Genomic DNA, 15,658 nt, shown 5'->3' on the forward strand with positions numbered 1-15,658 from the left:
GTTGGAATTTTCGCGCATGCGCACTGCAACTCAGGACCCTGATTTTTGTCTACTGTCGTAACTGGTTAAACTGTGCTATAACATTCGTTAACTGACGGACCAAGAGCATGTAGAATATCACAATTATCATTCGATTTTATAATGGCACAGTTATTATTTGATTCTCTAATAGGTGTTTGGCGTTGTGAAGAATATTGCAAGCGTAAATTATGTCTAATTTCGTGCATAATTCTATTTCGCTGCCTTATACATAACCTATGCAGCGATTTTCGCGATGTAATTGATTTTAACTTTTTCATATTTACTTGTTTTCTTGATGATATTGCTGCAGGTGACGAGGGCATTCTGCTGAATATTCTGCAATATCGCACACAAATCTCAAAATATTTTCGTACTTCGTTATCGTATATCACTGCACTGCAACGACTAAACTGAGAATGATTGAGGTTGGCGCGCATGCGGACTCGCGTTCTGTGACTACAACCAATCACAAACTCGAGCAACATGGCGCAGCCTATCCGACAATGGGTGCGTTCGGAAACATCGGCGCTTTTCAGCGCCAATTTTTGTACGGTTTCTTGTTTTTAATCAGTATAATTCAATGTTTCTCAGTACTTTATTCAGTACTTTAATCATTTCCACCAATGTGTTTTAAACTTAATCATTTATTAACATGTAGGATGACAATATCAAAATTTAAAAATTTGTTATCATATACGAATAATTATATAAATATTGTTAAAAAATTTTAATGTCATTCTGCAAGTTACTCGCAATTACATTTAAATTTACATTGATAAAAACAGACATTTTTTAATCTTTATCTTAATAAATATTATGACATTATAATAAATATAAATCTGTTTTGCTACAAAGAGATACAATTCGATCTCTCCATAGAAAAAAAATTTATTTTTTATTCCTGCACTGAATTGAACTAACTGTATACTATTTCAAAGTATATCTTTTCCGCACTCCATATTAAAAGAAGAAAGATATAAGTTAAACTAGTGTAGCCACTTCAGTCCAATGCAGGAATAAAAAACAAACCCAAAGTTTTAATACATTTTATAAGGGATCTACCATAATTTGCGCTAAAGAATTATTTTGTGTCATTTCAGAATGAAAAAAGAGTGATAAATCCTGAATCATTGTTTATTCTGCGTTAGTTAATAATTTATAAGTTTATTATAATTAAAGGTACCTTAATCAATGCTGTTTTATAAACTGGCGGTTGACTTTACGAACGTATATATGTCTGTCTAAAGAACGGTGTTAATAGATTGACATTTATTTTATATAATTTTCTCTTTTATTAGACATCGCAAAAAAAAATTTAATTCAGAAACTTTTCGACTCATATTTTATTTCATATTTCATGCAGAAATAATGCAACATTATATAAGCGTGAATTATAATACATTTATTTTGTATACAATACATCCGTCTGCAAAGGAATAAAAATACGCGAAAAAGTTTTATTGCGATTGTTTAATTCTGTTTTATAAAAAACGTTTATATTTTTATAAATATGTCATATATTTATTATTTTGTTATAGTTTTTTTATTGCACACATAATTATTTATATATTTTAATACTATATTTTTGTATATATTTAGCCCGTATAATGCAAACGCGAAATTTATTTATCGCATTAAAAATTTTATATCAACGTAATAAAATTTAAAAATTTCTTATTTATATTTCTCACAATCAGTTATTTCAACAAAAAAGTATTATAAACACTTCGATCAAACTCCGGTTAATTAATTTATTTACTTATTAATATTAAATGAAGTCAAATAATAGCAAAATTTTATTAAAAATTTTGTAGCTTTATAAGTTTATCAAATTAAATTAATCGGAGATTGCTCGAATGGTCTTTTGAATTGAAAAGATTATATTTTCATCAAATTATCCATCAAGAAATATTTGTTCTGTTTGTTGACAATCTATTATCAGACTGCTTTGCGCATATTTTGATCTATTTTTGTTAGCAATCTGTCGTCAAATTGCTCGCGTACAGATCTTGCTTGGTTTCTGCCGTTAATGTGATGTTAAATCACGTCAGCAAGTTTTGCTCAGTTTTTGCGGCATATTTGCTGGGTTAGGTTATGTCAGCAAGCTTTGTTCAGTTTTTGTTGCCAATCTGCCAGATTAATCGATAATAATAACTCTTGTACCAAATTTGTAGCCTTGTTGTTGACAATAATCTGTAGCTGACACTTGGCGAAATCTGTTAGAACAGACTTGGCTATCTGGGATATATATATATATATATATTTATATATATTTATATTACTTTAATTATTGGTATTAACTTTCGTAAAATACTGTAGATCCGTCTTTAATGTTAAGATTACAAAATAATACAACAGAAAATAATTTGACTTATGATGATATTAGTCATAAAGAAATAAATGTAAGTATCATATGCAAAAAAAATTATTTAATATACGTAATTGATATATTTTTTATTTTATATTAGATTTTGTTTCTATTTAGGTTATAACATTGAATAAAGAAAACATAAATATAATGGGTGATGACTCAATTATATTCCAAGATTCTTTACATAAAGAAGATTTTTCTCACTCAAATTATGATAATAATAATTAAGATGATAGTGTCTATATTTCTACTGATTCAATTTCATCCCAATACGCTAAGAAATCTTCAACTAATAGTCAACAATCTGCTGCATCTACTGTTAAAACAATATTAAAGTCAGGTAAATTTAATAGTAAGCATAATATAGCACATGTACGCACATAAATATTTTAATTTATTTAAATTTAAAATATTACATAATTAATATATAACATATTTTATGATATAATATTTTATTTTATATAATATTATATTATGCCATAGAATATATATTAATATATATATTTCCTATTTATTAAGAAAACTTTTATTTTGTACAGGTGAACGTCCGAGAAACTTTTTGAGGGAGAAAATAGATCATTTTCAAAACTGTACTGTACTGGAAAAATCTTTTGAGCCGAATTACGAGTCCGATATTGATGTTTTTCCTTCACAAAATATTGATGATTCAGCCAGTCAACCTAAAGAAGCGTTGAAACGCTTATTAGCAAAATCAAATAGATTGAACAGTAAGCATAAAATAATAATATGAATATTTCAATATGATATTTATCATGCTACAATATTAACATATATTAGAAAATGTGTTGTAAAATTAGAAAAAATTTTTGTTGTTACAGGTGAATGTTCAAGAAACTCTTCACTTCAAGGAACAATGAATTATTTTAAAAATATACAAGATAAACAGAATGAAAGTTCAGAGGTAATTTCATCCTAATATATTATTTTTATTATTTTATATATAGCTATATGCTATATTATAATTATGAAAATATATTTATTGTTACGAGTAACCTATTCATCGAAAGTAATTTCCGTTTGTTCGTTTTCATTGCACTTTTAAGCTAGTGCAATAAGTTAGAGTAAAACAAATATACTTTATTTAATTCTCTGCACTAGTTTAGAAATACTTTTTCAAGCATTAGTCTATTATCAAAGTTTATAACTTTGATTATCGTCGCTTGCCGCACAAACCGCATTTTGAGAATGAGTCATGGGATTACCTATTTATAGATGTGCATCGAATCGAAACCGCTCAGTATTGAAAATATTTTTTCATCTGTCGGACGACAGTCATATTCTCGAGCTTATCTCTGAACAGTTGCAATATATACCAAAGATTATTTTATTGAGACGGTTTAGCCGCTACGTGGAACGACTGTGGGACAAACTTCCCGACATATAAAGGCTGATTCTGAAGTACAACGGTATCCTAGATGTTTGTGACATTATAATTTACCGTGGCAGCAAACACATATCGACGGTCCAGCACCATTTATTAAAAATTGCTACGAATGTCAGCGAGAATTATAAGAGGTAGCGGTCTATTGAATCGTGCGATAAACGCGTTTCCTATCGAATTGTATATTCCTGGATATCAGTTTTGCGGACCGGGAATTCGTTTAAAAGAACGATTGGCTAGAGGCGATCGAGGTATCAATCCATTGAACGCTGCGTATCGCGACCACGATATAGCTTACTCGCGAAGCAACGATCTCGGTGAACGACACGTTGCGGATCGTATACTAGCTGTGAAGGTGCGAGAACGTATTACCGCGAGAGATTCGACTCTTGGTGAAAGAGCGGCTGCTACGGCTGTTTGGACGGCCATGAAGGCAAAAACGAAATTTGGGATGGGAATGAAGATGAAAAAATCACCGAAAAAGAAAAAATGTTGAAAAAACGAATACTTCCAGTAGCGAAGCGTGGTGGTATTTTACCGATTTTACCATTGTTGGGAGTAGTCGGTTCTTTGGCTGGTGGAGCAGCGGGAATCGCAAAGGCTGTAAACGACAGCAAGGCCGTGCAACGCCAATTCGAAGAAATGCAACGTCACAATCGTGCTATGGAAGGTCGTGGACTTTATCTCGCTCCATACAAGCGTGGACGGGAGTTGTCAACGACTGCTAAGAAAAAAAAACGTTAAAAATGCCTGCGGGTGTAACAACTAACGTACAATTGGAACAACTTGCAAGACGTATGCGCATACCTTTCTTTAGAGACGTTTTCATGCGCAATAATTTACCGATAAGCGGCGTGCGACGAAACGAGAGCTGCATTGTCAATTTGGACGACGTTGAGGGTCCTGGTACTCATTGGGTAGCATACGCAAAGAGGGGAGATAATGTTGTGTATTTTGACAGTTTTGGAAATCTTCGACCGCCCGAGGAATTGGTGCAATATTTTGGACAGAATGTAACAAGAATTGAATACAATCATGCGTCTTATCAAAATTATAATCAGAGTATTTGCGGACAATTGTATCTACAATTTCTTCAAACGATTAAATTTAAAGCCTAACACTCTACTGTCGTGACTCAGTATTCGACATGTCACTGACACTTACATTGACTGGTAGGAGTAGCGTTCTTGCCGTAAGCTACTTTCCAGCCATAGATTTGAATTGATGATGATTACAAACTTGGTTTAACGGATTTTGAAACTTATCATACGATACCGAACGTGAATTCCTCGAATAATAAATTTTACTTTGACAATGACGACAAGGAAATTACGATTCCCGAAGGATCGTACGAATTGCATGGTATAAATGAATATTTAATGCATGCAATTTTACAATACGATTCCCACAACATTGTTAATAACAATGATGAGAAGAAATATTCAACAGTGATTCGCGCTAATCATAATACGTTGAAAAGTGAAATTAAATGCACATACAAAATAAATTTTAATAAGCCCAACAATATAGGATCGTTGTTAGGATTCTCGAATCGTGTATTGCAGCCGCGGAAATAATACGAATCGGATGTACTGATAAATATTATTAACGTAAACATTATTCGTATAGAATGCAGTGTGACCGCTGGTGCATATAGCAATAGTAAGCGCGTACACACGATACATGACTTTTCTCCGAGCGTACCACCGGGAATAAGATATCGGAAACGCGCGTGCAAATCATTTATCTACCGATCGTCGTGCGAAGCAACACTGATTTAATGATACGTGTTGTGGATCAGGAGGGTCGATTGCTCGATTTTCGAGGAGAGGAAATTACCGTACGATTGCACGTACGACGACGTCAAAAATAGTATGCTCGTGTTGAATGAAATGGAACACGCGAGAGATAATATCTTTACGAGGGACTGTGACGGCACACCGTCACTAGCGGTCGCGGAGCCGAACGCCCGCTCCGAATTTTGCGACCCGGCGCCCATGGACGCCCCACTGCGCGAACTATCGCGCACGCCACTGGGATCCCCCTCTCTCTCGCTTTGGAGCGAGAGAGAGGGAAGGCTCCCAGGTATATAAGCCCGACCGATCAACGACCAGACACCTGTCCTGATCTCGAATCCGGCCGGGCAAGAGCCTCAGAGCTAAGCTCTGAAGCGAAGCAAACAGCTAGATTCGCTCCTCTCTCTAAGTTGCTGACCGTTGATCCGGGAGAAGGGTGTTCTCTTCTTCTGCCGGGTGTTCTCTTCTTCTGCCGGGTGTTCCCGGTGACCGACTCCATTGTCGACCACGCGATCCGGGAGGAGGGTGTGCTCTCCTTCTGCCGGGTGTTCCCGGCGGTCGCCAGCAGCGCGCCAGATTGCCGCCCCGGCGGCCCGCTCGCGAAGAACAGCGCCGCGAACAGCGTGCCCCCACGGCGACTCGCCAAATTGTATATAGTCGCGTTGCACCGCGAACCGTTGCGCACCCGCCTAGCCCGTAAGATCTTACATGCACGGCGACCCGCTCGCAACCGCTCGCCTAGCTTGTCACTGACCGCACGCCTAGCTTGTAGCTACCTGCACGCCTAGCTTGTAAGTACACACACTTCCCCAACACACACCTCACACGGACATTAAATACACATGTATATAGCACACGTCCCAACCTCATGTAAATACTATCATTAATAAAACCATTGTCATCCGAAAACCCGGTCTCGTCAATTGGAGTCTTCCCCTTCTCCCGAGTCCTGGAACCGACGAGCTTGTCCGAGACGTCGGGAAAGGTGCACCGTTACAGGACAATACTTTTGTGAAGAGGCGAGCGGTGTCTGATGACAATAATCAAGTGTCTGGTTACGCTAAAAAGCTCAGCGCGTTGAATCGTGAATTTTTAAAGTCTTTGGGATTTGTCGTACGAAATAATTGAAAGAATGATTGATATTTTAAACATTGGAAGCGAACCGATCTTTGACGATTGTATAGTAAAGATTGAAACTCATACATACAATCCATACGCAAATACAACACTTGGATATAGCGATGAGATACGGATACCTATGCAGCATCAGGATTTGTATACGTTGCCGTGCGAAAGCTTTCTTTACGTCGAGAGAAAATTGACGATAAGGAAAAAGGATGAACTAATGATATTGGGAAATAATTGCGTTGCATTCATGTTTGATGAACTTCGATATGAACTCAACGGTATGGAAATTGATCGCAACAGAAACATTGGAATAACTTGCACGATTAAAAACATTTCCCTTACACAAGAGAGAAGTAAAATCTTGCACAACGCTGCGTGGAATATAGTTGCAAATAATGGTGGTGAAGGTTACTTCAATTTTTGCGTGCCGCTCAACATGTTGCTTGGATTTTGCGAGGATTATAAGCGCGTTGTGATTAACGTTCGTCATGAATTGATTCTAATACGTTCACGCAACGACAACAATTGTCTATTTGGAGCTCAGGCTGCTGAAGCTGAGATTGAATTACACAAAATACAATGGCGTATGCCTCACGTAATATTGAACGAAATTAGTAAACTGTCCTTGCTACGAGCGTTGGAGAGCGGTAGATACTTGAACATAAGTTTCCGCTCGTGGGATCTATACGAATTTCCTTTGCTACACAGTACGACTAAGCATTCGTGGACTGTGAAAACTGCCTCTCAGCTGAAGAAACCGCGATATGTAATCTTTGCACTACAGACTGATAGAAAAAATGTCGCGTCGAAAGATATTACCAAATTCGACGACTGCAAATTGACAAACGTTAAACTCTATCTAAGCTCTGAATTTTATCCATATGATGATTTAAATTTGGATTTTGATAAAAAGAGATACGCTATCTTATTTGACATGTACGCGCGTTTTCGTAAATCTTATTACAGATGCAATAATGATAATGTATTATTTACCATGGCAAAATTTCTAGAGTGCGGTCCTCTCATGATCATTGACTGCTCGCGACAAAACGAGTCTGTCAAAAATGCTACCGTGGACGTAAAGATAGAACTTGAATGTAAGCAAGACGTACCCGCAAATACTACCGCATATTATCTCATCATGATCGCATTGTTGAATATAACCCGTTGACAAATGTTGTCAGTAAAATTACATGAATCAGGAATAATCCCCTCCAATGTTATAACATTATAAAACTAGCGATACTCGATGATCAACATCAGTCGTCCGTCGTAGTTCTCGCCAATATCATTTCATTATGGTTGTGCCAACGTTTGTGGAGCTGCAAGGATTTATCGTTGGAGGAAAGTTTATCGTGAAAGAAATTGCGATTCTGACAAAGGGTTCTGTACTCTCTCATTATATTTTTACGAGTCTTACACCATTCCGTTTGTTTACGTGATCTGAGAGATCTCAAGTTGCATGGTTGATTGGAAAACATCACAATCTGCAATGGGAAGATGGAAACATTCCATACTACAGAGCCAAACGTTTAATCACTGACGTCGTGACGTTGAAAGATGCATCTCCTCGAGTGTATGTCAAAGGACATGAAAAACGAGAATGGTTGGCAAATTTACTGGAAGACAATGTGAAAATCGGTCTTATTATCGAGACATTGGATAACAACTATGATGACGTTCCTGCTTTAGATAAATTAGATGCTACTCTGCGTTGCGATAGACATGTACGAAATTGTGCTTTACAAAATGTATTTAAATTATTCAATTGGTGGTCAAATCATCATCATAAAGGTTCGACCAATCCATATTTATAATGAACTATTGTTACAATACATGTGTGTTATTATCTTTTTTTATCCTCTCCTTGTAACATGTATTATATTACAGTACGTGATACATTTTATTAGTCTGCATTTTAGCAGACAATAAACGTGGAATATTTGACATCTTTAAACGCAAAAAATGTCAAAATTTATGTCGTTCATGGTTCGCTTGTTGTTGATCGACGTTTGTTTGATGTACGATAGTGGTTCAAACATGGTTCGATAGGTGTTCATCGCGGTTCGATAGGTGTTTGTTTGATGTATGATAGTGGTTGGATCGATCTGGAGCAAGTATTATATCTCTTATCCATGTCTTGGCCACGTATACATCTGTGTGGTGAATATTACATTTCGTGGTGCAGCTGAATCTGGTATTATATTTCAAGTCATGATATTAAGATATTTATTTGATGTATGATAGAGTTTAAACATATTTAGGTCGATGTTGATCAATGTTTCAATAGATGTCTGATGCTTATTTAATTGTGACACTATTTAATTATAATTATCTGTATGAATGCTGTGTGGAGCGATAGTTTGCGTCAGCTTTTAATTTTTTTATCAGCTGTGAAGAGTAAGCATTTATTGCTAACTCTTATGTCATGCACATCCCCTACCTATTTTTTACCGAGATGTTACCTAGCTCTCGCTGGAGCTGGCATAAAGTGCCTGTCTGTTGACGAGTGAGTGAAGTTAATTTTCTAAAGCTAAAAATGTCACAAGTAGTGGCGTTCATTGAGGCGATGAGTCGGGATACCGTCGCCTTCGGCTTCCGGAGGGGATTGCCCATCGCCGCCGGTCACTTCGGCGAGCGCGAAATTTGGCCCGCGCTCTGTTACAGGCGTTATTGGACGTTTTATTCGGAGATGTAAGTAGTTTTTATTATTATTTTATACGCTTTTTTATTTGTAATATATTTATAATATATTTTATATTTATATTTATTATTTTTTTCTTAGATTTTCCAAATAAATACGTATTCGATCCCTGGATACATCAACATAGCGCACAGGGAGGAGGTGCGCTGGGTGCGGGCCTACCGTAAGGAGAGCGCCGAATGGTAGAATTTTTGGGGCGATGGCTCCGGGGCCCGAGATCTCGACGTGGAGTATGCGCATATGTATGCGGATATCTTCTACCTCCGCAGATTATTCGGAGAGGAGCCCCTCGTATTGTAAGTATGCTCAAATTAAAAAAATTTTTTTAAAGTACTAATAAAAATGTTTATTTTTTTTCCGTTACAGACGCAGCCGTCACGAGTTCCCCCTCCGCATAGCTCCTACCGATTTTTAATTTTTAAGTTTTATATTTAATTATTTTTTTACATCTTGTTAGATTTTAGATTTAATATTTTAGTTTTTTATTATATTTTATATCTTTTTTATTATATTTTATATTTTTATATTTTATATTTTTAAATTTTATACTTTCATATTTTATATTTAATATTTAATATTTTATATTTTATATCTTTTTTATATTTTTAATTTTATATTATATTTTTATTTTTAAAACACACACACACTTTTCTGATTAAAAATTATATTTATAAGATACGTGTATTGTGCTTTGCGCCTTCTTCATCAATCCTATCCTTGTTCCACCACATATTATATAATTAATAATAATAATAATAATATTTTTACTAACTCTTTAGGACCGTAAGTTTGGCTAGCTTGTATTTTTTTTAGAAAACCAAGCATGTAAAATAAATTTCTTTTGAAAGACAAAAAATATAAGATAATAAATTTCCAAGTTGAATACTGAATTTTGAGATTATAATTTAATATAATAAACTTAACATAAAAATAAATATATTTTCTCGCGTACGCTTTAGCCTCCGTCTTATCGCGCTTTCGCTATCCTTTTTCCTCACCTTCCTTCTTTCTCTCTCACACTATCTTCCTATTGTAATCTTCTCTTCCCACCACGTGCGCTCTCCTTGTCTTATGTTATGTACAATGCACATAGCGCTGTCCTTATCCTATCCTATACCACACGTCTATCGCGCCGTCTCCGTCTACTGCGTTGCGAACGCCTATCGCGCCGTCTCCGTCTACCGCGTTGCGAACGCCTATCGCGCCGTTTCTCTCTATCGCGTTGCGAACGTCTATCGCACCGTCTCTCTCTATCGCGTCGCGAACACCTATCGCGCCGTCTCTCTCTATCGCGTCGCGAACACCTATCGCGCCGTTTCTCTCTATCCCTCTCCCTACTCACGGACCCATCGGTTATGCCGCGGACCTCTCTTCCCTCTCCGTAAACCCCTCGTCACTGGTCGTGCCGCGGACCTCTCTTCCCTCTCCGCTGCCCCCTCGCCTACCAGCTGCGTCGCGGACCTCTTCCCCTTCTCCGCGTACCCCTTGCCTACCAACCGCGCCGCGGACCTACGGCTGTGTCGCGGACCTTTTCCCCTCTCGGCGTACCCCTCGCCTACCAACCGCGCTGCGGACCTGCGTGACGTCATCCACCGCGCCCGCGGTTCCCCCGCCCCTCCTCGAGCTCCTGGGTTAGAACTCTCATATACATACTACTATATTATTATTATAGTTTAATTATTGCAACTTGTTACTGTCATTTATGAATTTATAATTCTCTTCCCTCATGGTTCGTTATAATTTTACTTTAGCATAGGAGGCTAGCTCTCTTTCCATGTATATATATATATATATATATATATATATATATGTGTATGTTGTTCGCGAGTTAAGCTAAATTAGCGAGTGAGGGGAGTTCCTCGATTGTCGGGAGTGAAGGAGAGTCAGATCAGAGCACTCGGTGTATTCTGAGTCAGACAGTGCTCAGGTGTCGACGTCCCGGGGTTCTCAGATGAGCTTTGCACAGGCTGGAGCGCTCGAAGCCATCGTCGACACCACGCGGTTACTCGCAGCAGCCGGCTTAACGAGGAGAACCGCAGCAGTTCCTCAGGCTCATCCGGGGTTGCTCGGCGATTTCGGACAGCATGGACTTGCGTACGCATCTCAGGGAGGTCCTCGACGAAAGATTGAGAGCGTCCTGGATGGAGTCGGCTCCAGTGAGGATGTCGTCCATATAGATCCGTCCCGGCGGAGAGCGGTCGCTCCCTGGGGGTAGCGTTTCTGCTCGTCATCAGCGAACTGTTTCATCGTGCGCATAGCCAGAAACGGAGCACAGGCGAGCCCGTAGGTCACCGTGTTGAGCTGGAAATCCGTGACCTTATCGCTTGAATTAGTCCGCCATAATATTCGCTGTACATTTTCTCCACGTCCGAGGCGAGGACGTACCGGTGAAGTCACCATCGAAGAAGGATGTCAGGGAGCGGCGGCAGTAGATTAAAGTCAACGCGGAGGAATTGGTTCAGAGATTCTCCAGATGCGACGGAGGTGGAACCGTTGAAGACGACTCTGAGCTTGGTCGTCAAGCTGGACTCCCGTAGAACTCCGTAGTGAGGTAAGTAATTGAGAAGCGTTCGAGATGGAGGCGTCGGTTGAACGGGAGTCATGTGTCCGAGCTCTTCATACTGATGCATGAATTCAGTGTACAAGTTTTTCAGCTTTTTGTCTCTGCCGAGGCGCCGTTCCAAGCTGGTCAGGATGCGAAGCGCGGTGGAGCGAGTGGCCGTGAAGTCCGGTAGTGGTTCGACGCAAGGAAGTCTCACCGTGTAGCGACCGTCGGCTGCGCGGCTGTGGGTCTTTACAAAGAAGTCCTCGCAAGCCTGATCGTCAGGAGATAGCGAGGCCAAGGCAGTGGGCACTTCGTTTTGTTGCCAGAAGCGGCGCACAGCAGCAGCTGGGCTTTATTCGACTTGGCAGTGATGGGCAGTCGCCTGAACGGCGTCGGCGGAGCCGCCTGCCGGGTCGGAAAGTATCCATCCTAAGGACGTTTTCTGTGCCACCGATTCTCGAGGGCCGCCCTTCAGGCCGGCTTGGATGATGACGGCATAGACGTCGGCAAGACATCTCCGAGCAAGACGTCCACTAGATCAGCGTCCAGGTACGCCGGATCGGCGAGCTCAAGCCCTTTCAGATGAGTCCAGGCACTTGAGTCTGCCTTAATACGGCCCTCGTAGATAGTGAGTCTAGGAAAAATCAAGGCGGAGGCGTGTAGGGACGGCCCTTCTCCCCGCGGGGCCAGGTTGAGGTGTACCTGCCCCCGAGCTAGGCCCGTCTGAATGCCGCCGACGCCAAATACGGCGATCGACGTAGGCGTTCGAGGTAGCCGCAACCACGAGCTAGAGACTCCGAAATAAGCGAAAACTCCGACCCCTGGTCGATCAGAGCACGAACCGGGTGGAGCTCGAAGGGATCGGCGACGTGAACGCGAGCAGGACAACCATAGAGAGGGTTGGCGGCGACCGTGCGAGGTGGGACGTCGTAGCGCCGGAACTGATTCGGAACGCGTCGTGAAGTGACGTGTGGTGTCGATCCTGACGTGGAACACGTTCTTTGTGAAGCGCACTCGCTGACCTTATGTCTACCCAAGCAGTTGAGGCACAAGTTGTTCGTCTCCACATGCTGCTTCCTTTCCTCGGCGGTCTTGGACTTGTACACATCGCACAGCATGATGAAGTGATCCTTGCGGCACATCGAGCATTGACCCAGTTTGCTCTCCGTTTTACGAGCATGGAGAGATCGCGTTTGTCGCGTGGCGCTCGACTTGGAGGAGCTGGCCTCCCCTTTAACCGGTAACAACGCCCCGAGCGTATTAAAGTGTCGGTCGAGAAACTGCTGAAGCTCCTTGTAGGTCGGTGGATCCGTCGACTCGCTATTGAAGGTCTCTCAGTCGCGTCGTGTTCATGGGTCCAGGAGCTCGACTATCGTGTACACGAAAAGGTTCTCACTCCTCGTTATGGGTCGCCCGATGCTGTCCAACGAGTTCACGGTGGTTCGCACGCGATTAGTTAGATTTCGCAGTTCACAAGCGGACTCACCTTTTAGTTTTTGCAGCGAAGTAACCTGGGCAATATAGGTGCGCACCAGTAGCTTCTTGTTCTCGTAATAGCCGGTAAGTAGCTGTTAGGCTCGAGCGAAATTCTCTTCGGTCGTCGGAAGGTTGCGTATTAATACCTCCGCTTCACCTTTCAGGCATGACTTAAGGTAGTGCAGCTTTTCGACTGGAGCGGTCGAATCATCCTTTCCAATGATGGACTGGAAGAGGTCCCTGAACGAAGGCCCCTCGTCGTACTTGCCAGAGAATTGTGGAAGCTAGATCCGTAGAAGCGTCGTACGATGGGCCGCGGAAGTCTCAGACCTTGGGGAGGCAGGCGCCGGCGATGGTTTGGAGAAATGCGCGGCGAAGTCGAGAAGCACGCCCTTGTTTTGGTGATAAGCCTCCTCCACCGTAGCAAAAAAATCCTTCTTCAAGTACTCATGGTTTCGAATAGCTTCCTTATGGTCGGAGCGCAGGAGCACGTGCTGGGTCTCGAAGGTCGACCAGTTCCGATCCAAGGTGACTAACCAACCTAGCCTGCACGGCGCCAGCCGTGATGTTGGACTGCCCAAGCTTCTTTAGGTTGTTTACGGAACGAGCGATGCGTCCGTATAATTCGCACTGGCTCTGGATTATATCCTCAGCCTCCATCCTTTCTTGTCGCAGATCACTGAAGCCTCGAGATCACCTTCCCCATCACCGCACTTCACAACCGTCACAGGACACTGAGATCCGGTTCGAAGGACCAGAAATGTTCGCGAGTTAAGCTAAATTAGCGAGTGAGGGGAGTTCCTTGATTGTCGGGAGTGAAGGAGAGTCGGATCAGAGCACTAGGTGTATTCTGAGGCAAACGGGTGACGAACGCGATTTGTAATTTGCACACACTTTAATAAAAGATTCAAATTAACACAGGTATATTTACAATATTTACAGATTGAGTAGAGTAATCGAGACAGATCGGTCAATCCGCGAGATTTTGCTTAGAGGCGATCGAAGTCCGGCAGTCGCAAGCTACGACGAGACAAAAAAAAGGGAGCGGCCTGTTGGAGATAAATCGTGCCGACGCGAGCTACGTGAAGACAATTTGCGATATCTTATTGCGAACGATGCTTAGAAAGCAGTGGCATGGATCGTTTAGTGATCGACCTTTTATATCCTTGGATCCTTCTAGAAGATTCTTGACTTTTCTAACTCTGATGACACTACCGGTGGCAGTTTTTGCCTGTTTTGAAGTAGTCGGATTGTTTGTCAGCATCTTCCAGAAGGATTCCATTACCTGGTGTTGTTATTTGTTATTGCTCGAAGCTCCGTGTTCGTTATCTCGAGCCTCGAACAATAGCGGAGCGGCGGCCTGAGATCGGGCGCCCGAAGACGCGCGAGATAATTCGGAGAGATGCTCTTAATTAGTGACGGGCGATTAGCGGGAGCGTTGTTATCCTTTGGTCATTTATGATGATTTCGAACATATGTATATAGTAATACTTGTCATACGTTATTAATTTTCATTAATTACACTAAGAAAAGAGTCTTCCATGTAGATTTACATTTTATTATGGAATTAATCTTAGAAAATGGGTTAGGGGTTCAACCTTTTTTAACTCTGTCTGCTTAATCTTTTGAATATAATGTGCGCATTCCCTTTAAGGTACGCTTTGCTAAATAATATTTTTTTTATTATTATTTTCTTTATTATAAATAATTAAGAAAATATAAGATTTATAATTGATAAAGGGATTTTTAGTTTGATTTTGTATTGATATACTAATATAATAGTTTTGAAAGTATTATTGTTACGATCGCGATTTTGATATTATGGTAACATATTCCTATATATTTTGATAGAGAGAATTTCATCTTTTAATTAGAAAATCAATATATCTAGTAGTCTACTGAATGCAATTATGTGATTTTATTACTGATAAGGATCAGTATTATTTTGTTAACATTTCTATATAAGCAAGCAATATCCGATTTGATAGCTATATAATATTTTGCTCGATTAAACATTTTATTAAGCTGGATTTGAGATATATACGTATATCTCGTAGCATATGTTAATATTTCTAGCGACATATTTATATATTGAAAAATTTAATTTGAAATTTCTGGCGGGGCGTCACATCCCCTTCTTATTTAAGAACGAATTCCCGAAGTTATCGAAGGGATTTGTTCGATATCGTTCAATCGCTCTCGAAGGTCGGCATAA

General features: G+C 40.3%; 1 protein-coding gene across 10 annotated transcripts; it reads left to right on the top strand.

Annotated features, from left to right (window-relative positions):
* Positions 1-1,805: 1,805 nt before the first annotated feature.
* On the top strand, positions 1,806-15,247 carry LOC140670226 (uncharacterized). Of its 10 annotated transcripts, none has more exons than XR_012047504.1 (5): positions 1,806-2,732; positions 2,932-3,120; positions 3,232-9,718; positions 9,789-13,971; positions 14,119-15,247. XR_012047504.1 is itself a non-coding variant. In XM_072900800.1 (3 exons), exon 3 carries the CDS (start codon positions 6,723-6,725, stop codon positions 7,887-7,889), a length of 1,167 nt encoding a protein of 388 aa, XP_072756901.1. In that variant the 5' UTR covers positions 1,806-2,732; positions 2,932-3,120; positions 3,232-6,722; the 3' UTR covers positions 7,890-15,247. The 10 variants fall into 10 exon arrangements, 1 of the variants encoding a protein (XP_072756901.1); XR_012047500.1 differs by having other exon boundaries at positions 9,789-13,527; positions 13,608-15,247; XR_012047502.1 differs by having other exon boundaries at positions 9,789-11,973; positions 12,077-15,247.
* Positions 15,248-15,658: the final 411 nt, after the last annotated feature.

Source organism: Anoplolepis gracilipes, chromosome 10, assembly GCF_047496725.1.
Source record: "Anoplolepis gracilipes chromosome 10, ASM4749672v1, whole genome shotgun sequence".
Lineage (NCBI taxonomy): Eukaryota > Metazoa > Arthropoda > Insecta > Hymenoptera > Formicidae > Anoplolepis > Anoplolepis gracilipes.